Raw genomic sequence first — 22,248 nt, 5'->3', positions numbered from 1 at the left:
GTGCACGGAATTCATGCACGGAGGGGGGTGTCCCTCAGCCCGGCCTGCACCCTCTCAGAATCTGGGACCGCTGGCTCCTAACCGCTCACCTGCCTGCCTGCCTGATCGCCCCTAACCACTCTGCCTGCCGGCCTCCTCACCCCTAACTGCCCCCCACGGCTGGCCTGCTCACCCCCAATTGCCCACCCCCCCGCCAGCCTGCTCGCCCCCAACTGGTCCCCCCTGCTGGCCTGCTTGCCCCCAACTGCCCCCCCGCCGCCAGCCTGATCACCCCCAACTGCCCTCCCCTCCTGGCCTGATTGCTCCTAACCGCCTCTGCCTTGGCCCCACCACCATGGCTTTGTCCGGAAGGACATCTGGAAGGTCTCCCAGAAGGTCTCCCGGTCTCATTAGCATATTACCCTTTTATTAGTATAGATACTATTGAGAAAATAAAAATCTTTATTTTTATAATAAAATCTGTTTTTTGTTTTAGGGATGTTTTTGTTGTTTTGCAATATACTACAAAACATGTTCTGTTCACATGTTTTCCTCAATTTTATATTCTCTATAGTGCTATTGGTGTTTTAGAAAAATTTACTCAGAACCAAAGCAGACCAGAAGAAATCACACTTAGAGAAGATTATCACAATGTCCTACTTTTCCAAGCTGGGAACTTTGGTGAGAATATTTGGAAAATCAAAATTACCTCATAATCAATTATATAGAATGTCCCAAAAAATGTATGTAGACACTTTGAATAATTATAAAGGCAATGTTTATTAAAATACATTTCATTCTTAAAATTGAGCTACCAGCTGTTAAAGTGTGTATGCATTTTGGGGGGACACCCTTTATTTGTGGTTTTGTATTGAAATCATGCCAATAGAAATAGCTACTTCTGTGCCAGTAGAAATATCCTTAAAATGAATCTTTTGATGTATAAATTTAACCCCTAATAATATTTTCCTCGCCTTTTTCTAGTATATGTGGGAAGAACGTGTCCTTAGTAGACCAACAAACCTGGGTTCGAATATGGGCTTTCTCTTTGGATTTGCTGTGTGATACTGGACAAATTACCTAACTTCTCTGAGCCTTACTACCCTATCCCTTACTGCTTTACTCCCCTAAATTGGGATACTCCTAGCAACATCACAGGGTTATTTTCCTTATACCCTCCTTTAATCCTTTCTACCAATAAGTGATATTTCTATTCTTCAAAAACTAATTTAAATCTAATGTCCTTCAAGAAATGTTTAATATTAATCCATCCTATTCTGATTACAATATAAGATTGAAGACAATGATTATTTCATTACTTGTTTTTGTGTAATCTCGGGTTCTTATTAGAAAATACACTATATTCCGTGAACTTACAGACAGAGAGACTAAAAAGGCAATCCCATTTACCATTGCACCAAAAAAATTAAGATACCTAGGAATAAACTTAACTAAGGAGGTAAAAGACCTATACACAGAAAACTACAGGACACTGAAAAAAGAGAGAGAGGAAGATGTAAACAGATGGAAGAACATACCATGTTCATGGATTGGTAGAATCAACATCATTAAAATGTCCATACTACCCAAAGCAATCTATAGATTCAATGCACTCCCCATTAAAATACCAATGGCATATTTCAAAGACCTTGAAAGAACTCTCCAAAAATTCATCTGGAATAAAAAAAGACCCCGAATAGCCACAGCAATCCTGAGAAAGAAGAATAAAGTAGGCGGGATCTCAATACCAGGTTTCAAGCTGTATTACAAAGCCACTGTTCTCAAAACAGCCTGGTACTGGCACAAGAACAGAGATATAGATCAATGGAACAGAATAGAGAATCCAGATATCAACCCAAACCACTATGCTCAATTAATATTTGACAAAGGAGGCATGAACATACAATGGAGTCAAGACAGTCTCTTCAATAAGTGGTGTTGGGAAAACTGGACAGATACATGCAAAAAAATGAAGCTTGATCACCAACTTACGCCATACACAAAAATAAACTCAAAATGGATACAGGACTTAAACATAAGACGGGAAACCATAAAAATACTAGAGCAATCCACAGGCAGCAAAATCTCAGACATATGCCAAAAGAAATTCTTCACTGACACTGCCCCTAGGGCAATGGAAGCTAAAGAGAAAATTAACAAATGGGACTACATCAAAATAAAAAGCTTTTTCACAGCAAAAGAAACCATCAACAAAACAACAAGAAGGCCTACTGCATGGGAGAACATATTTGCAAATGGCATCACTGATAAAGGTTTAATCTCCAACATCTACAGGCAGCTTATACAATTTAATAAAAGGAAGATAAATGATCCAATAAAAAAATGGGCAACAGACCTAAATAGAATCTTTTCAAAAGAAGACAGAAGGAAGGCCAAGAGACACATGAAAACATGCTCAATGTCACTAATTATCCGAGAGATGCAAATCAAAACAACAATGCGGTACCATCTCACACCTGTCAGAATGGCTATCATCAACAAATCAACAAACGACAAGTGTTGGCGAGGATGCGGAGAAAAAGGAACCCTTGTGCACTGCTGGTGGGAATGCAGACTGGTGCAGCCACTGTGGAGAACAGTATGGAGTTTCCTCAAAAAACTGAAAATGGAACTCCCATTTGACCCAGTAATCCCACTCCTGGGAATATATCCAAAGAAACTAGAAACACCAATCAGAAAGGATATATGCACCCCTATGTTCATAGCAGCACAATTCACCATAGCTAAGATTTGGAAACAGCCTAAGTGCCCGTCAGCAGATGACTGGATCAGAAAACTGTGGTACATCTACACAATGGAATACTATGCTGCCATAAAAAAGAAGGAATTCTCATCATTTGCAGCAACCTGGATGGAATTGGAGAACATTATGTTAAGTGAAATAAGCCAGTCAATGAAAGAAAAATACCACATGATCTCACTCATTTACGGATAATAAAGAACATTATAAACTTGAACAAAAAGACAGATACAGAGACAGTAAAGCATCAAACAGACTGTCAAATTACAGGGGGAAAGTTAGGGAGAGGTGGGGGAGATAAGAGATCAATCAAAGGACTTGTATGCATGCATATAAGCATAACCAATGGATGCAAAACTCTGGGGGGTGAGGGCATATATGGGAGTGGGGTGGGGGGTGGCAATGGTAAGATATGTACATGTATAATACCTTAATTAAAAAAATTGACAAAAAAAAAAAAGAAAATACACTATATTCCTAGCTCAGTGCTAGGAATATAGTGTATTTTCATAAATGTTATCTTATTGACCACGACTGATTTTGGGGAAGGGAGTGCTATCAAGCTGTACCTGAAAAATGTGGACATATTTTTAGTTCTTTTTGAAAGTCAGTCTTTTTTTTTTTTTTTTTTTTTTTTTTTTGAGCAAATCTTTTAGTCCAGTACAATGAAGGTTGCCTTTTTAAACTCTTACTTTCTGGAAGTTGTGTGCCTACAGAAGAATTTTCAATCTGAGTAGTACTTCATGATTTTATTTACTGACTAGCACTAACATGGGTTGTTAGAGGATTGATAGGAAAGACCAAGCTCTGACCCTCTGGGATTTCAGACTCCCGGACATAGAGATTTAAACCCAGGGAAGGGAAAGAATATGTGCTCTCAGTCAATCGGGAAGAAGGCTAGTTTGAAGCAGGGAGTTTATCTGGTGCTGTAAGTGTCTTAGGAGTTTTCTGTCATAAACTTCCACTTGGCAAAATATTTTACCAGTCAGAATTCTAACACTGATACTACCCTACCACCAGCTCTGCTGAGTTCAGATCCTGGCTTTGTCATTTATTAGAGTGTGACTGTGTGCACATTACAAAACCTTTGTGGGTGGGTTTCCTTGTTTGTACAATAAGGATTATAATAGTATCTTCCTTTGCAGAAGGTAATGCACATAATAAGCATTCAGTTAATGTCAGCTAATTTTTGTCTTTTTACTGTTTTATCTCCAATTCCCCGCATATTGCCTAATACCAGGTCATTCAATAGGTTTCTATTGAATGAATGTAGTAAGCCCATTCTTTTCATTCCTAAGAAGGCAAACACGTTTCTTATTTTCTAAACCCCCGTTATGGATAAACAACGCAAGCAAGTATCCTTGAAATAATAATTGGTCAAGCAGGACATGACCTACCTAAAGTAGAAGAATTATTAAACTGTACCACAGCTAAAAGCTCTATCCTGATGTTTTGGCTTTCTTTTTTCTTATTGTATTGGAAAAAGTGTTAGACTGGAAATCCAGTATCCACTAATTAACTGAGTGGCTTTAGTTTAATAATTCAACAAAGTGTTTTAGCTTTCATTTTTCCTTACCTGTAAAATGAGGGGAAGGGGCTATAGAAGATGATATATGAATTTCCTTCTAACCCGAAAATTCTGTGTTTTTCTGATTAACTCAGTATTCATGATATGTATGTATTTAGGGGTGGAAGCGGAAATCCTCAGAAGCCATAGCTTCTTTGATGACAACATCTTGCTGAATTCCAGTGGTCCTTTAGTTGAACATAGTTCTGGAAGCCTCAATGCAGAAAAATCTCTGCTCTATGACAGTGGAGATGGATTTGGTGATGAAGGGGCTGCAGGAGAAATGATTGGTATGCTGTCTGGTTCTATAGAAATTGGGTATTTGTTTCTATGAAATTACTAATGTATTAGTAGATTTATTAGATCCAACTAAAATTTTAGGTATGCTTAATATAAATCCACACATTTTTTACACAAGTTTTCAAAGTTTGTAATATATTTAAACATTTAGGCTAGGTCTAAGTAAATAGTCATCAGTTTATATGTTCTATATAAATATAATGTGAACTACTGCTTGTTTTAATTTTTAAAATTTTCTAATTTTTAGAAGGGAAAGAATGAGGTTAGTATAGTCCTCACAAAATATACTAGGTCATATACCAAAAACATTGTTTTCTTTAACAGAAATTGTGGGAGGGCTATTCTACGGGATCTGTCCAGCATTTTATGTCATTTTTTAGTTTTTATATTATATGAAAGTATAATAGGGTAGACAAAAACTAGGAAATCCAAATGCACATATTTTAAAGATATTAACTATTATACATCAAATGTTTTTTTTAATTCTCTGGCCTACATTAAAAGGCTGGTTATGGCAAATTTCTGGAATTTTGAAAATATGAAAAAATAGTGGCTCTACCTTAGATCTCTATCAAAGGAGTTTGAACACTTTTATTTCTTGATCTGAAACTAAACATGGCTTTGTAACAAGGCAACTATCTTAGTATTAGTATAGTATTTCCTGAAATCAAACATCTAAAAATGTATTTTAAATAAAGGAAAGAAAATTAAGTATATAAAATTCAATGTCATCCTGCATGAAATGTGATAATCTATGTATCCAATCAAATCTAATTAAGTAGGATTAATTTATTCTTGTATCCTTTCACAATGCTTTGCATATAATAATTCCAATCAACCTTTAGTGAACAAATGATAGATTCAACTCTGTATGACAACAGTATTTATTGTGTTTTTCAAGACAACCTACTACAAGATGATGAAAATATCCTGTTAGAAGACATGCATTTGAACAAAGAAGTTTCCATGCCTCCTGAGCCTCCCGATACTGTAGTGGGTATGTTGAAATTTTCTTTGTGTAGAAAGTGAACAGTGGCTAATATTCAAATTAAGCTTCCGAACTTCTAGGTTTAAGTAGCAGTATAGTATATTGGAAGATAATAAAAAATGTCCTGCAAACTCTTAGTATGAGAGTCAAAACAATGCAGAATAAGATACTGGGTTCTGAGAAAGACACAATAGTAGTTATTTAACAAGGTATGAGAGAACATTTGAATACTTTCCCAAAATACTGTGCTTTTGAATCATTAAAACAACATATGGCCGAAACCGGTTTGGCTCAGTGGATAGAGCGTAGGCCTGCGGACTCAAGGGTCCCAGGTTCGATTCCGGTCAAGGGCATGTACCTTGGTTGCGGGCACATCCCCAGTAGGGGGTGTGCAAGAGGCAGCTGAGCGATGTTTCTCTCTCATCGATGTTTCTAACTCTCTATCCCTCTCTCTTCCTCTCTGTAAAAAATCAATAAAATATATTTTTTAAAAAAACATATGTTACATGGTAAAAACATCATCAATGTTTGTCATTAATATGGTTATTAATTATATTAATGCCATATTAATATGGTTTGACAACCTATATACAATTTGAGAGAAATTACAAATGGGAGGATATTTTCTACTTGAAATTTATGTGAAGGTACCTCAAATGATTTGAGGTCTTTTAGTCTGCTTTATTTTTGAGCATTAAAAGTATTATTGGCTTCACTTTCATGTGATATTTGTTTTCTAACACAATAGTAGAAATTTAAAATGTTATAAGAGATAGACAATTATAATTTAGTTATGTTTTCATGGGTCAACTAATAATTAAATGATTTAATAGATTATAAAAATTTTAGCAGACATATAGTCACATTTAATTCAGTTATTTGTTATGGTTAGTAACACTGTTTTCACTTTCACTGAGACTATAGTCACAGTCACATCTAAGTCCAGCCTTAGATGTCACATGTGCAAAAGAGGGTGATGACACTTGACTCACCTAGACACTGTGGGTCCCAGATCATATAATAGCTGAGCCGCTTCAACTCTATTAAATACATGATTCTAGTAAGAATTCAGATGTGGCTCCAGATGGCAATATAAATATTCAATTAGTTTATCTTTCACTTTAATTTTCAAATAGTCCTCTAGCTATTATTTTTTATAATTCATTTTATGGTGATGTTGATTAGTAGAACCGGATAATCCAGAGTGTATACATCTACTGGAAAATGAAAAAATGTATGAAACCACATTATCAAATGAAGAGGAAGGATTTATCCTTGATCCAATTGATACTTCAGGTCAGTCATTCATGTTTTTATTTTTGACATCTACTATCTTATTCACTGTTAAATATTTGAATAATATATGAAATATTTTAGGAGGTTGTCAATCTAGTAATAACATTTGTAATATAAAGGGAAGAGTGTGAAGGAATTTTGAGATGACCCTTTCATTATATTCCGTTCTGGTCAAACCATATTTCCAGTTTGGGAAACTGGAAAATTTTAAACTGAGTTCAATTTCAGTAGTTATTGAGCCATTACTCTGTATTGGGCACAAATGAAGAAGGCATAGTTCTTGCTATTAAGGAAATTAAAATTATATACACTGAGTGGCCAGATTATTATCATCTCTGAATGCATAATAATCTGGCCACTCAGTGTATATCCTATATAATAAAAGGCTAATATGGAAATTGTCCCCTTGACCAGGAGTTCAACCAGCAGGCAGGCTGGCCAACTGCCCATGCCCCCTCCCCCTGGCCAGGCTGGCCGGACCCCACCCATGCACGAATTCATGCACCGGGCCTCTAATACACACATACACACACACATACACACACACACACACACACACACACCCCGAGTGGCCAGATTATTATGCGTTCAGAGATCATAATAATCTGGCCACTCACTGTATATATACATTTAATTTTTATATATATATACTAGAGGCCTGGTGCACAAAATTCGTGCCCAGGGTGGTGTGTCCCCCAGCCCAGCCTGCACCCTCTCCAATCTGGGACCCCTTGAGGGATGTCCAACTGCCCGTAGGATTGGGCCTAAATGGGCAGTCAGACATCCCTCTCACAATCCAGGACTGCTGGCTCCCAACTGCTCGTCTGCCTGCCTTCCTGATTGCCCCTAACCACTTCTGCCTGCCAGCCTGATCACCCCCTAACCACTCCCCTGCCAGCCTGATTAATGCCTGACTGCTCCCCTGCCAGCCTGATTGCCTCTAACTGCCTTCCCCTGCAGGCCTGGTCACCCCCAACTGCACTCCCCTGCAGTCTTGATTGCCCACAACTGCCCTCGCTTGCAGGCCTGGTCCCTCCCAACTGCCCTCCCCTGCTAGCCATCTTGTGGCGGCCATCTTGTGGCAGCCATCTTTGACCACATGGGGGCAGCCATCTTGTGTGTTGGAGTGACAGTCAATTTGTATATTACTCTTTCATTAGATAGGATTTAACACATAGACACAGACAAAAGTATGGTGATAGCCCAAGGGAAGTGGGATGGGGAAGGTTGAAGAGGGCAAAGGGGAGATAAATGAGGATGGAAAGATACTTTACTTGGGCAATAGGTGCATGATGATGTATACATATGATATTTTGTTGAGTTGTACACTTGAAACCTGTATTGTTAACCAATGCCACCCCAATAAACTCAATAAAAAAAGAAGCTTACAATCCCATCAGGAAATAAATAAACACATAAATGAATATCAAATAAGGCATAATAAAAGAATCAAAAGAGAGGTACTATCTTTTCTACGATAATGTTTAACCTCAAGCATGTTTTTAGGAATAACAATAAATATGAATCTAGTATATAACTAAACCTTTTAATAAGGCACTAGTTTTAAGTAACATATTTGATATGGATTTCAGTTTATAAACTGAGACATGTCAGGAATAAAGCATTCAAATTTTTCTTTACCAAATTCAATTCTGAGCCTCTATCCCATGGGGCTAGCAAGAATTTCAGGCCTCCCTTATCTGCCCGAAGCCATGTGGTATCAAAAATTGGGGGAAATATTTGACAAGTGGTAGGGAACCTCTGGTTATCAACCACACCAGTTTGTGGCGCCCACTGTCCCAGCCTGCATTCCTTCTGGAGTCATCACATAGCCAGCTCCTCTAGGATCCTATTCCAGGATTTTACTGAGGCACATCAGCCATCTGGTTTCTGTTCTTTCCGGCTCCATCTGATCCCAGATCTTCACATTCTTGGAAATCTAACCCTCCCTCCCCTTTTACATCTTTACTAAGGAAAAACGTGACTTTTGCTTTCTACCTAGTAAAATTTCCTATGGGAACGAGAGCCCATGGCTACCCACTTAGACTTTGTGTATGAATTTCAGTGGGGAAGGGAAAAATATGCTGGACAAATACAAGTCAATGTTTCAAAAGTTATTCTGTTGTGTATATATTTTAAGGAACCTCAGAATTGATTGACTTCCTCATCAATATACCCTCTGCTCTACATTTTCTCAGTTGTCCACTAAGTAGGTCAACAGAGTCTCTCCTCAGAGCCTTTGAGAAACTCCTCAAAGTGTGTGAACTCTTGGCTGCTTAGTCACTCTAGTTGTGCAAAAACTTTGTAAAGCATAATTTTCAGTAGAGAGAAGGGAATTTTCTCTCTACTGTAGGTTGTATTGTGGTAGACATTTCTTAGATATGCGGTGCCAAGAAGATTTTACAAAGCTGTACAATCCATCACATTTGTGCCTATTTCTTATATTTAGATATTGCCTGGAAAAGGAAAAACAAAAAGAGGAAGTTGCTCATAGATCCCGTCAAGGAGATCAGTAGCATAACTATGCATAAACAGCTTACTTTCTTTGCTGACACTCTCATGGTTTTGGAACTTGCGCCTCCCACCCAAAGACTGATGATGTGGAAAACAAGGGGAGGAGTGGATACACTTCTGTCATCTGCTACCCAGGACTTGATTCATACCGAACTGAAAATGGTAATAGTTTTCCATCCTTTTCCATGGGGGCAATGTTTAGTTATAAATAAATAAATACATATTTACACTCATATAGTCAAGAACTTAAACTTGTAAAAAATACCTCCTTATTTTTAATTAATTTGCTGGATGTGTGTGCATGAATTATAATTTTGACTTTTTAGCATATCTGCTTGTATTTATTGGATTGATTTACTTGCACAAAATCTAGAAACAAAAATGTGTATTTTTACAGTTGTTTACAAAATGCTTTCTGTCTTCTGGCTTTAAACTTGGAAGAAAATTGAGACAAAAGGAATCAATAAGGGAAGAAACGGGGGGCAGAAACATAGTAGGTAAGACATCCTACTTCTGTTGATGTTGAGGGGAACGTTGCAGAAACAAAAATTTCCTTTTACATTTCAAAATGAGAATGGGATCCATCTTTATATTCCAAACTACAAATGCTATCTCTAGAAGAATATTTGAATTTAAAAGAAATTGTTATGTAAGCATTGTATTTTTTCAGCTTTGTGGATTAATTTTTGTCCACAAAGCTACATAAAAAGATGAAGTTTATATACAGTGTGTACTACTCTTAATCCCACACCTTCCCACTGCCTCCACTCCAAAGGCAGTATTCACAAACCTCCAACAAAGAAAATTTTCATATCTAGTAGGATAATGTTTCACTTTAAAACAACATGAAAAGCCGAAACCGGTTTGGCTCAGTGGATAAAGCGTCAGCCTGCGGACTCAAGGGTCCCAGGTTCGATTCTGGTCAAGGGCATGTACCTTGGTTGCGGGCACATACCCAATAGGGGGTGTGCAGGAGGCAGCTGATTGATGTTTCTCTCTCATCGATGTTTCTAACTCTCTATCCCTCTCTCTTCCTCTCTGTAAAAAAATCAATAAAATATATTTTTAAAAAAAACATGAAAAAAGTCACTTAGTGATAAGAATACCATTTAAACAATATAGTTAACCTGAGACAGATATTTCCATACACCCAGAGGATACATGGAGTATTAACAGTTGCTGATTATTATTGTGACTATTATAAAGGAACTAGAGGCCCAGTGCACAAAATTCATGCATGGGTAGGGTCCCTAGGCCTGGCTGGTGATCAGGGCTGATCTATGGGGCGACTGGCAGGGTGATTGGGGCCCCTGCTCGCACCTGCCTTGGTCTGGCACTGCCCGCTTGCCGGCCCCACCCCCCACCGCCATTGGGACCTGCAGGCTGGGGGCAGCTCCTGCATTGAGCGCCTGCCCCCTGGTGGTCAGTACGTGCCATAGCAACCAGTCTTTCCGCTGGTCATTCCGCCATTTGGTCTATTTGCATATCAGGGTTTTATATAGATAGGTAATAAAACCAACTTATGTGATGAGTGAGCCTCTGCTTCCTGATCACCTTTCCTGAAATCATTACAATAAGCCAGTTGGAGAAAGATAAATATCACATAATCTCACTCATATGTGGGATATAATGATCAACATAATTTGATGAACAAGAATAGATCGATCTAGAGACAAATGGTAGGGGAGGGGGTTAGAGAGCAACTAAAGGACTTATATACATGCATGTTAGCATAAGCAATGGACACAGACACTGGGGAAGTGGGGGCTTGCCTGGGGTGGGAATGGCTGGGGTGGGGGGTTAATTGGAGAAAAAGGAGACATATGTAAGACTTTAGACAATAAAAAAAAAATCCACTGAATGATATACTACTAATAAGTGGGCTTGAACTGTCCATGTTGTCTGTGAGTAAATGTATGGGGGTAAGTGCTGAGGAGATAGTTGGTGCAGGATGGGGAGTGGAGGTGAAAAAGTGGCAGATGTGAGGAAAGGGAAGATAAATATGTGACATAGTTTGTACACACTTGTTTAAGTGGATTACAGTGTCAGAAGTTTTCTTTTATAACAATCATATTTGAATTTAAGTTGGAAAGATATTTTGGTGAAATCTTTTTTACTTCCTTAATAATTCAGAGACCTCCATGATGAAAGGTTCAAATTCCCAGCAAGTGTTAAGTCAACCCAAAACTTGGAAGGATGTGACTGAGGGATCTAATTATAGCTTTCATGAGGATACTAATAAAAATATTAGCTCTGAGGTAAGTTAACCAGAGAATCATAAAGATATTATTTTTCTGACAATATATATTAAAGGAATGTTGAGACTAATTACTATCTTCTTACATTTATAGTGTATATTTTCATCTCATACTATCCTGTAATTTCTTTAGTATGTAGCAGTACTACAGGATAAAACATGATTTTCATCTGTAGAACAGTATTTTCTAGAAGTTTAGGATAATCACAAGAAAAGTAGTTTCATACTGAAATAGTATTTTGTGTGGTGCATTAAATAAGTGATTGTACTTGAATCTGGTTATATGCCGGGAATACTACTAGGCCCCAGTCTGTCATGGAATCTTTTAGGACTCTAGACAATACACCTGTGTTTTGATTTTGATCTAAATTCACCCTTCCCTCCTTTAAGAATAGTATGTTTTGGACCCACCAGTTACCTTAGCTTTGTATCTGAAAGACTATCTAGAGATTCCATGACCAAAATAAAATTTTAAACATTTCTTTATTTGAAGACATAACTTTTACTTGAAAAACATTGTTATTTGAAAACATAGTTGGAAACAATGTACTATAAAATATTTTTTCAATTGTCACTTTATTGGCTGTACAAATGTAAATATTATAGCCATACCAAATAAAAATAAACCAGTGCTTTTCTACTCTGTCCCATCATCACTGTACTCTGATAACCACTCTGGGAATTCAGAGTCAGCCCACATTGAAACTGAATGCCCTGGAAGGAAAGACAATTTCATAATGCATTAAAAGAGAATGTGTTTTACTAAATATTAGATAACATACTGGATATTGAGATACTGGGATACTACTCTCTTCTTTATTTGGGCTCAGGCATTTCTTAGAGCACAACTACTGAAAACTGGGATTAAGCAAGCTTGTTTAGTTTATGACCTTTTTAACATTAATAAAATTGATTTCACTCTAGCTGGTTTGGCTCAGTGGATAGAGCGTCGACCTGTGGACTGAAGGGTCCCGGGTTTAATTCCGGTCAAGGGCACATGTCCAGGTTGTGGGCTCCATCCCCAGTAGGGGGCGTGCAGGAGGCAGCCAATCAATTATTCTCTCTCATCATTGATGTTTCTATCTCTCCCCTCCCTTCCTCTCTGAAATCAATAAAAAAATTTTTTAATTGATTTTCCCAAGTGTTGGAGTGAAGGAAAAAGATTGATGCACTGTTTTTTTTTAACTTTTACTCCTTTATCCTATGCTCATGCTTTACCCCTCAATTTCATTCTTATTCTGCTTCCAAAAATGGTAAACAGATGTGAAATATAGTCAGGAATGAGAAAACAATCAGTATGAAGGGACAGGAAAATATTGATCCTAATTAATCATTTTCAACTCTTCATAAAACAGAATTTTTATGTAGAGTAACTGAAGAATTGAGAGTATCTAAAATGTAGAATATTCATAAAAGTTAAGAGAGAAAAACATGTTTCCACAAATATGTATATTAAATAATAAAATGCAACTCCTTATATTCACTAAAGTTTTTTAAAACTGAAGTGAAAAAATCAAGTAAGAAACTGTTGTAGGAAGCTCCTAACTTAGTCAAGATCATCGATGACAGACACCTGGGTATGAAGCTTGGCGACGGGTTGAAGATGAAAAAGGCTGACAGCTCAATGAAAAGGGGAGAGGGTGGGAAATGAAGAATTCCTGGCTTGCTTTCTTTCCTTCTTCCTTTATGTCTCTGCTCCCCTTCTGGATATAGTTTTTCTTCCCTTTTGCCAGTGACAGCTCCAGCAGTGGTGGTACGAATCCTGTCATGGCCCTCGGGGGGATATAATATCCCTTTCCTCATTCTCACTCTCTCTGCTTGCAGATCTCCTCATTCTGCCACCTGGTACTGGCATGAGAATAGAGGTAGGGGTCTGGGGCTAGATAAAATGCTTCAAAGGAAAGTGACCTCAGCCACACAGCAGCACAGACTTTTGACATGAGATCTGCAGTGGCAAGAGAAATGGGAGTGACAAGGATAGGAAGCAAGGGGGCAGGGGCATGCAAGTTCTTCTTTTGTAGGAGGCATGTGGAAAACAGGAATATTTAAGGTGGCGGCAGCCTACCTGGGATATAGTATTTTAAATTAGTTTTATAAATGAGCATTCATGTGATTAAAACATTTAACAAAATGAGATTGTTCCTGTGATGATGACTACTACTGTGATAACTTACCTATTTTTTTCTAATTTGCTTTAGCAGGATATTGTTTCGTTGGCTGCTGAGGAATCCTCTTTAATGAATGTTACCTTGACACAAGGAATTGAAAATTGTTCAGTTGAATCGGTAAATATATGTATAGTCTTGGAAATGTTCTTAAAAACTTTGTTCCTAAATGTCTAACACCTTATTTACCTAAAAATTTGTTTTTAGAGTTATAATGTTACTTTCTAAAATTATAATTTATATTAGTTATCTCAACAAATGTGTGTGTGAGCCGTTTGATAATACAATTTCAGAATTGCTTTGGCTTTTTTATTTTGAAATAATTTTAAAGGAAGCTGTGAGAATTTATGCTTATCAAAAGTAGTAACAGATTAAAAAGGTTGACAATCACTGTTTTAAGTTATTCTTATAAAATCTCTAGAGAAAGAGTTATAGTAGGGGTGTGGCCTAGGGCATTGGAAATTTTACTTTAGGGGACTTCTGGTCAAGATAGTGGTGTAGGTAAATGCAATACTCTCATCCTGCCACAACCACAAAATTACAACTAAACTATAGAACAACCATCATTCAGAACTGACTGAAATCTGGCTGAATGGAAGTCCTACAACTAGGGAATTAAAGAAGAAGTCACACTGAGACTGGTAGGAGGAATGGAGATGCAGAACCAGCTGATCCCACATCCATGTCTGGCAGATAAAATCAGGAGGGATATCTTGGCTGAGGAGCAGGAGGTCCCAGCTCCAACCAGGCCCCCCAACCCAGGGTTCCAGTTCCAGGAAGGGAAGTCCCATAAGTTTCGGCTGTAAAAACCAGCAGGGATTGCCTCAAGTGAGCGTAGGCCTGCCCAGTGAAGGGTCTTGGGTTTGATTCCTGGTCAAGGGCACATACCTGGGTTGTAGGTTTGATCCCCTGGTGCATGCAGGAGGCAGCCAATCAGTGTGTCTCACATCTATGTCTCTCTCTCTCTCTCTCTCTTTCTCTCTCTCTCTCTCTCTCTCTCTCTCTCTCTCTCTCTCTCTGTTTCTCCTCCTGTCTCTGTCTCTCCCTTCTTCCTTTCTTCCCTCCCTCCCTCCCTTCAACTCTCTCTAAAAAGCAATGGAAAAAATATCCTCAGGTGAGGATTAACAAATAATAACAACAACAAATACAGCAGGGATTGAAGCTGAGGGAAAGGGAGAGCTACTGGAGTACCAGGCAGTTCCTCTTAAAGGACCCACACACTGACTTACTCAGACTCTCTCTGAACTCCAGCACTGGGATAGCAGCTTGAAAGGCACCAGGGACATGTGGAGAGGAACTGAATTGTCTGCCATCAGGGCAAGAGCTGGACCGATAAAGAAATCCCAGATAAGAAAAAGCTAAAGGAGTTCATCACCACCAAACCAGTATTGTATGAAATGTTAAAGGGTCTTCTTTAAAAAAAAAAAAAAAGAAGAAGAAAATTAAAAATATGAGCAATAAAGTGGCAATAAATACATATCTATCAACAAATGAATGTAAAAGACAAAATAAACGAACAAGCAGAATGGAAACAGACTCATAGATACAGAGAACATTTTGATGGTTGATAGAAGGGAGGGGATTAGGTGAAAAAGGTGAAGAGATTAAGAAGTACAAATTGGTTATTACAGAATAGTCATGGGGATGTAAAGCACAGCATAGGGAATATAGTCAATAATATTCTAATAACTAAGTTTGGTGTCAGATGGATACAAGATTTATCTGGTTGATCACTTAGTAAGTTATGTAATGTCTAATCAGTGGGGTGTACACTTGAAACTAATATAATAGTGTATGTCAACTGTAATTTAAAAAAATTTAAATGATTACAAAAGGAAATCCATATATATAAGAAGCCAGGGGTTGTCACGACTGAAACAACTGGATGGTCTACCGAACAGGCTTTGTGGGGCAACCAGGCTGGCAGGGGGGTTAGTGAGGGACAACCAAATGACCGAACAGCAGGCTGCATGGGGTGACCAGGCCAGTAAGGGGGCCGTTAGAGGCAACCAGACTGGCAAGGGGGGCAGTAAGGGGTGACCAGGATGGCAGGGGGGGCAGTTAGGGGTGACCTGGCTGGGAGCAGGGGGCAGTTAGGGGCAACCAGGCCAGCAGGCAGAGGTGGTTAGGGGTGATCAGGTAGGCAGGCAGGTGAGTGGTTAGGAGCCAGTGGTCCAGGATTGTGAAAGTTATGTCCGACTGCTGGTTTAGGCCCAATCCCTGGAATTGGGCCTAAACCAGCAGTCGGACATCCCCCGAGGGGTCCCGGATTGGAGAGGGTGGAGGCTGGGCTGAGGGGACCTTCCCCCCTGACCCCGTGCACGAATTTTATGCACCAGGCCTCTAGTTTTACTATATTTATCAAAAAATGTATGGGAATCTTTTTCCCAAAAGATTATATGGCTTAAAGCCTATATCTATATAAGACTTGTAAAGATCAGAGAAAGAAGATAGCCTGCTCAAAGGGCCACAAGTCAATAGCAAAACTATCTATATATATAAAAGCCTAAGTGACCAGCTGACCGGCCAGTAGCTATGACACACAATGACCACCAGGGGGCAGATGCTCCTACTGGTAGCTATGACACACACTGACCACCAGGGGGTAGACGCTCAACGCAGGAGCTGCAGCTCTCAAGTGACGCACAGGGAACCAGAGAGGAGGGAGCCCAATTCTGGGGTGTGTCATTCAAGAACCACCCTCTCACAATCCAGGACCCCTCAGGGGATGTTGGAGAGCTGGTTTCAGCCCGATCCCGCAGCCAGGCTGAGGGACCCCACCGGTGCACAAATCCGTGCACCAGGCCTCTAGTTATAAATAATGCTGCAGTGAACATCCCAGGCTATATAGATCTGTCTGCACCTCTACAGTTACTTCATGATATGAAATTATTAGAGCAAAGAGTATGATCATTTTTAGAACTCTTGATATATATTGACAAATTGGGGTGTTTTTTTAAAGAATTTTATCAACTTACATATTTATCAGGAGTACATGAAAGGGCTTGTTTTCCTGCAGATGTACCCTATTATTTTTTTAACCTTTACTAATTTGATAAATAAAAAATGAAATCACAGAATCACAAAAAAGGCAAAGCTAGAAGTAATGTTTGACCTGCCTAACTCAATATATATTATTATCTTCTTTCTTTAGTTTTTGTCCAGAATGCTAAAAGCATTTTTTAAGATTGTAATAAATTTTAGCAGAAGTTTCTTGGTAAATAATATCAAAACATTGAATGCTTGATATTTTAAATAATCATTATGATGAGTTCTAAGGTTATTAGATTAATTTTTTTCATAGGTGGGAAACAGACTGAATTCTCTGGATAATCTAGAGCAGAATAAATACCTGAACTTTTTACCTGAAACATTTAAATAGCTGAGCCTGAAGTGGGTTGATTTATGTTCTCTTTTCTCTTTGCCTCTATAGACACAGGTTATTTTTGAGCAAACCACAACACAGCACAAGTTCAGCTGTTTTAATAATCCACTGGGCTTTCTACACAAAGGATTCAGTTGTAGGGTGTCCAGATAGATCAAGTGGACAGGCTTCATTCACAAAGCACACAAACTATTTCTTCTGAGCCTTTTCCTGGTTAGTTTAGTTGTGCAATATAGGTCAAGCTTCAGTCTCATGGATCTTTAACAAAGGGTTGGACCATTGCTTTTTACATTTGAAAAATAGCATTTTGTGTATTTAACAATAAAAATCAACATTAGTAATTGGATGAGCTCATTTATCCAAGAACAGACCAGAAAGGAATAAACATCCATTGTAATTGGAGGGATTGGGAAAACTTTTCAGAATAAAGTGACCATATTTTCAAATTCTCTTTGGAATGGAAGAAAGGATACAGCATAGGTAGGATCGGGAAGCCATAAAGGCTGGTGGGGATGGGGACTCAGCAGTCCCCTTAGCCTCAAATAATTTAAAATGTCAGACAGGCCCTGGCTGGTTTGGCTCAGCAGATAGAGTGTCGGCCTGCTGACTGAAGGGTCCCAGTTCGATTCCGGTCAAGGGCACCTGCCCAGGTTGTAGGCTCGATCCCCAATAGGGGCGTGCAGAAGGCAGCCGATCAATGATTCCCTCTCATTATTGAGGTTTTTTCTCTCTCCCTCTCTGAAATCAATAGAAAATATTTTTTAAAAAGAATAAAATGTCATACAGAATATTCTGGAGTTTTCTGAAATCACCTTGGAGTCCATGTAATGGAAAACACTTATAGGAAGTACCCAGGCTCCAGAGACATACAGTGAATCCATGAAAAGGGTGACACAGATGCTGTTGTGTTGCATGGTCAGAGCTAGCCTAGGGAACGTATAAAGTAGGTCAGATTTGGGCCACTTTCCTTCCCCCAACTCTTTGTAGGCCTGCTTTTCTATCAGATTCAACAGCACCTTTCTTATGTCCAGTTCTGTTCTCAGCTCCTAAGGTGTTAGTTGATAAGGGCTTAGAGTGGGTTCCTGTGAAGGGATTTCAACTTTACAGTTTTTCAATACTGAGGTGTTGCTAGAGGTTTAAAAACAGAAAAGAATGAATCTGTTCAGATAACAATAGGCAGTGGGTTGATCTCTTTTGGACAAGGCACCCTCAAAATCTGAAAGGTTTCTAACCCAATTGTACACAAACTACTAAACATCAGTTATTGTTAAGAGCTGTATCACCAAGTTCAGATAAAGGCCTTTATAAGGCAGTATATATATATATAAATAAATAATTGATTTTTACAGAGAGGAAGGGAGAGGGATAGAGAGTTAGAAACATCGATCAGCTGCCTCCTGCACACCCCCTACTGGGGATGTGCCCGCATCCAAGGTACATGCCCTTGACCGGCTGGAATCGAATCTGGGACCTTTCAGTCCGCAGGCTGATGCTCTATCCACTGAGCAACACCGGCTAGGGCAACAAGGCAGTTTTTTTTATAGCTTTATGTTTACTCCTGTTAACTGAGTTAAATTAACCAGAGCTGAAATAAGTCCTAGCTAAAAGTGGTGATCTTTGCTGACTGTTTTTCAAAGCAAGGGTCCAATGCCCTGGATGCATTACCAGTAAAGTCAGCAGAATCTCCTACTCTGGGGCCCCTTATCAGAAGATTGCCTGGGGCAGATGACATGATACTGTATATGTAGAACTCTAAAGATTCCACCAAGAAACTACCAGAACTGATAAATGAATTCTTTAAAGTAGCAAGATACAAAATAAATATCCAGAAATCAGTTGCATTTATATACATCAATAATGAATTATCAGAAAGGAAAAGTAAGAAAACAATCCAATTTACAATTGTATTAAAAGAAACAATACCTAAGAATAAATTTAACCAAGGATGTAAAAGATCTGTATTCAGAAAATTATAAGACACTGAAGAAATACATTGAAGAAGATACAAATAAGTGGAAGTATGTACTGTGTTCATGGACAGGAAGAATTAACATCATTAAAATGTCCATACTATCCAAAGCAATCTATAGATTCAATGCAATTCCTATCAAGATTCCAATGGTGTATTTCACAGAACTAGAACAAATATTCCAAAAATTTATATGGAACACAAAAGACTCCAAGTAGCCACAGCAATCTTAAGAAAGAACAAAGTTGGAGGAATCATACTACCTGATATCAAACTATACTACAAGGCCATCATAATCAAAAATGCATGGTGCTGGCATAAAAACAGACATATAAATCAATGGAGCACAATAGAGAGCCCAGAATAAACCCACACCTTTATAGTCAATTAGTATTTGACAGCCTGGCCAGTGTGGCTCAGTGGTTGAGTGTTGCTCCATAAATCAGAAGTTCATGGTTCCATTCCTGATCAGGTCACATGCCCAAGTTGCAGCTCAATCCCCAGTAGGGGATGTGCAGGAGGCAGCCAGTTAATAACACTCTCTCATCATTGATGTTTCTGTCTCTCTCTCCCTCTCCCTTCTTCTCTCTGAAATCAATAAAAACATATATATTTTTTAAATGTTTGACAAAAGAGGCAAGAACATGCAATGAGGTAAAGACAGTCTATTCCAGTGGTCGCCAACCAGTGGTCCACTGGTGGTCCGTGAGATCCAAAAGGTTGGCGACCACTGGTCTTTATTCAATAAATTGTGTTGGGAAAATTGAACAGATAACTGCAAAAAAATGAAATTGGACCACTTTTCTTATACAGTACACAAGATAAACTCAAAATAGATAAAGGACTTAAGTGTTAGCCTTGAAACCATAAAAATCCTAGAAGAAAACACAGGCAGTAAAATATTGGACATTTCTCATAGAGATATTTTTTCTGATATATCTCCTCAGACAAGGGAAACAAAAGAAAAAATAAACAAATGGGACTACATCAAACTAAAAAGTTTTTGCACAGCAAAGGAAACCATCAACAAAATGAAACAGACTTGCCCTGGCTGGTGTTTCCAAGTGGTTAGAGCATCTGCCTGCACACTGAAGGGTCTCAGGTTTGATTCCTGGTCAAGGACACGTACCTGGGTTGCAGGCTCCAGCCCCAGTCCAGCCAGTCGGGACACATGCAGGAGGCAACCAGTCAATGTGTCTGTCTCTCTCACATTGATGTTTCTCTCTCTCTCTCTCTCTCTCTCTCTCTCTCTCTCTCTCTCTCTCTCTCTCTCTCTCTCTCTCTCCCTCCCTCCCCCCTTCCACTGTCTCTAAAAATCAATGGGAAAATATCTTCGGGTGAGGATTAACAAAAATAAAAAATAAATTAAAAAATAGAAGCAGACTCATAGATACAGAGAACAGATTGACAGCTGTCAGAGGGATATGGGGGTGGTGGGCTGGGTGAAAAAGATAAAGGGATTAAGAAAAAAACAAACAAAAAAACCCTCCTAATCACAGACAACAGTATTGTGATTACCAGAGGGGAAAGATGGGTGTGGGTGGAGGTAGAAGAGAGTAAAGGGGGGATAAGTGACTATGGAAGGAGACTTGACTTGGGTTGTGAACACACAATACAGTATACAGGTAAAGTATTATAAAATTGTACATCTGAAACCTATATAATTTGATTAACCAGTCACCCTAATAAATTTAATACCATTTTAATGAAAAGAAGGTAACCTGGGGAATATAGACGTAATACTACAGAGGTTGATCTATATTTGAATTCTAGTCTTGTTCTCTCTGTTAATCAGACTATAAGCTCCTTATTTGGCAAGGCCCGGTGTTATAATTGTGTTTCTTATAGCAGCTACCACCAAGCCTGAAAAATAGTAAACATTCAGTAAAATTTGGTTAAGTGAAATATTTTATCAATCATTCAAACAGGAGTCATTGGAAAATGAACAAAATATTGAGGCAAAGAGATGGAATCGGAGAATATTTTGGCTGTTAAATGATTTGCGGGTAAGATGGTAGGGTTTGTTAACCCTATTTTTATTTTTAAAAATAAGTAAAATGTTAACTTCAGTTTTCTAGAGGTCAGTAAAAATGAAACCATTTTTCATTATGTTTTTATTGAGGCCAGATTTACTAGAGTGAGATGATTTTGAGCAATATATGCAAGGCTAAATATGGGAGTCTGTTTTTTGTGCCTACATCAAAACAGTTCTAATTAGAAGCTCTAAGCAACTTCTTACCCATTCTCATGCCCTATCCATCTATTTTATGTCCCATTCTTATTTTTAGCATACTATTAACAAATATTCAATGTGGAACTTAATTTATAACAGTTTAAGAGTGAACCATAATTTTAAAATTTAACATATTTTTATCAAAAAAATACATGTATGTAATTTTGAAAGTTTAAATAGTACTGTGCTATGAGGCTGAAAAGGAAACACAGAAGTCCTTTGCCCTCCCCCTTCTTATCTCTAAGTCCTGCTCACCAAAAGCAACTATATTAAGCTGTTTCCTTTAGTATTTATGTCCATATTTCTAATGACTTGTTTTACTGCTCTTTCTTGATATTTTAGCTTTAAATTTTATGTATTTACTTCTTTCTAATGAAAATTTAGCTTAATTACATCTCACCCCTCCTCAGTATATTTTAGCCCAGTATTCAGTGCTTACAATGTTACTAGTATAATTGTAATAGTTACAAAGCAGGTTTGATTGTGACAGAGAGACTAAATATCAGTGGCTTCAAAAGATAGACTCTTTTGGCTCTCAGGTAAAAGTACCATCTGGCATGGCAGCTGTTCTCACAAACTTGTCAGAGACCCACCTTGCCCTTTATTCCATTTTCTTGGTCCTCATGATCCAAAATGGCTTTGCTGCATTCCAGTCAGCAGCAAAGTTTTCTTTAAGGGCACAACCCCGTTATTGTGTGTATCATTTTTCTCATTTCATTGGCCAGCTCTTAGTCACCTTGTCACATCTCGCTGGGAAATGTAGTCCTTGTCTGACAATCTTGGGCCCAGGTAATAATTCTATTACCAGGGAAGAAGAGGAGAATGGATATCAAG

The 22,248-nt window shown here is 38.4% G+C and overlaps 1 protein-coding gene across 2 annotated transcripts in view; it reads left to right on the top strand.

Annotated features, from left to right (window-relative positions):
* Window positions 1–22,248, top strand: part of RAD21L1 (RAD21 cohesin complex component like 1) — a 31,712-nt gene that overhangs the window by 5,236 nt on the left and 4,228 nt on the right. The window contains exons 4-12 of one of the 2 annotated variants that reach the window (XM_054724253.1): window positions 554–660; window positions 4,427–4,597; window positions 5,509–5,604; window positions 6,781–6,891; window positions 9,341–9,567; window positions 9,803–9,902; window positions 11,539–11,663; window positions 13,864–13,947; window positions 21,110–21,187. In XM_054724253.1, coding sequence (XP_054580228.1) covers window positions 554–660; window positions 4,427–4,597; window positions 5,509–5,604; window positions 6,781–6,891; window positions 9,341–9,567; window positions 9,803–9,902; window positions 11,539–11,663; window positions 13,864–13,947; window positions 21,110–21,187 — 1,099 coding nt within the window. Of the gene's footprint in view, window positions 1–553; window positions 661–4,426; window positions 4,598–5,508; window positions 5,605–6,780; window positions 6,892–9,340; window positions 9,568–9,802; window positions 9,903–11,538; window positions 11,664–13,860; window positions 13,948–21,109; window positions 21,188–22,248 lie in introns of both variants that reach the window. The other variant, XM_008140993.3, reaches the window with a different exon arrangement.

Source organism: Eptesicus fuscus, chromosome 12 (assembly GCF_027574615.1).
Source record: "Eptesicus fuscus isolate TK198812 chromosome 12, DD_ASM_mEF_20220401, whole genome shotgun sequence".
Lineage (NCBI taxonomy): Eukaryota > Metazoa > Chordata > Mammalia > Chiroptera > Vespertilionidae > Eptesicus > Eptesicus fuscus.
Note: the sequence above shows the minus strand (reverse complement) of the source record. Positions and strands in the feature narration are given on the sequence as shown.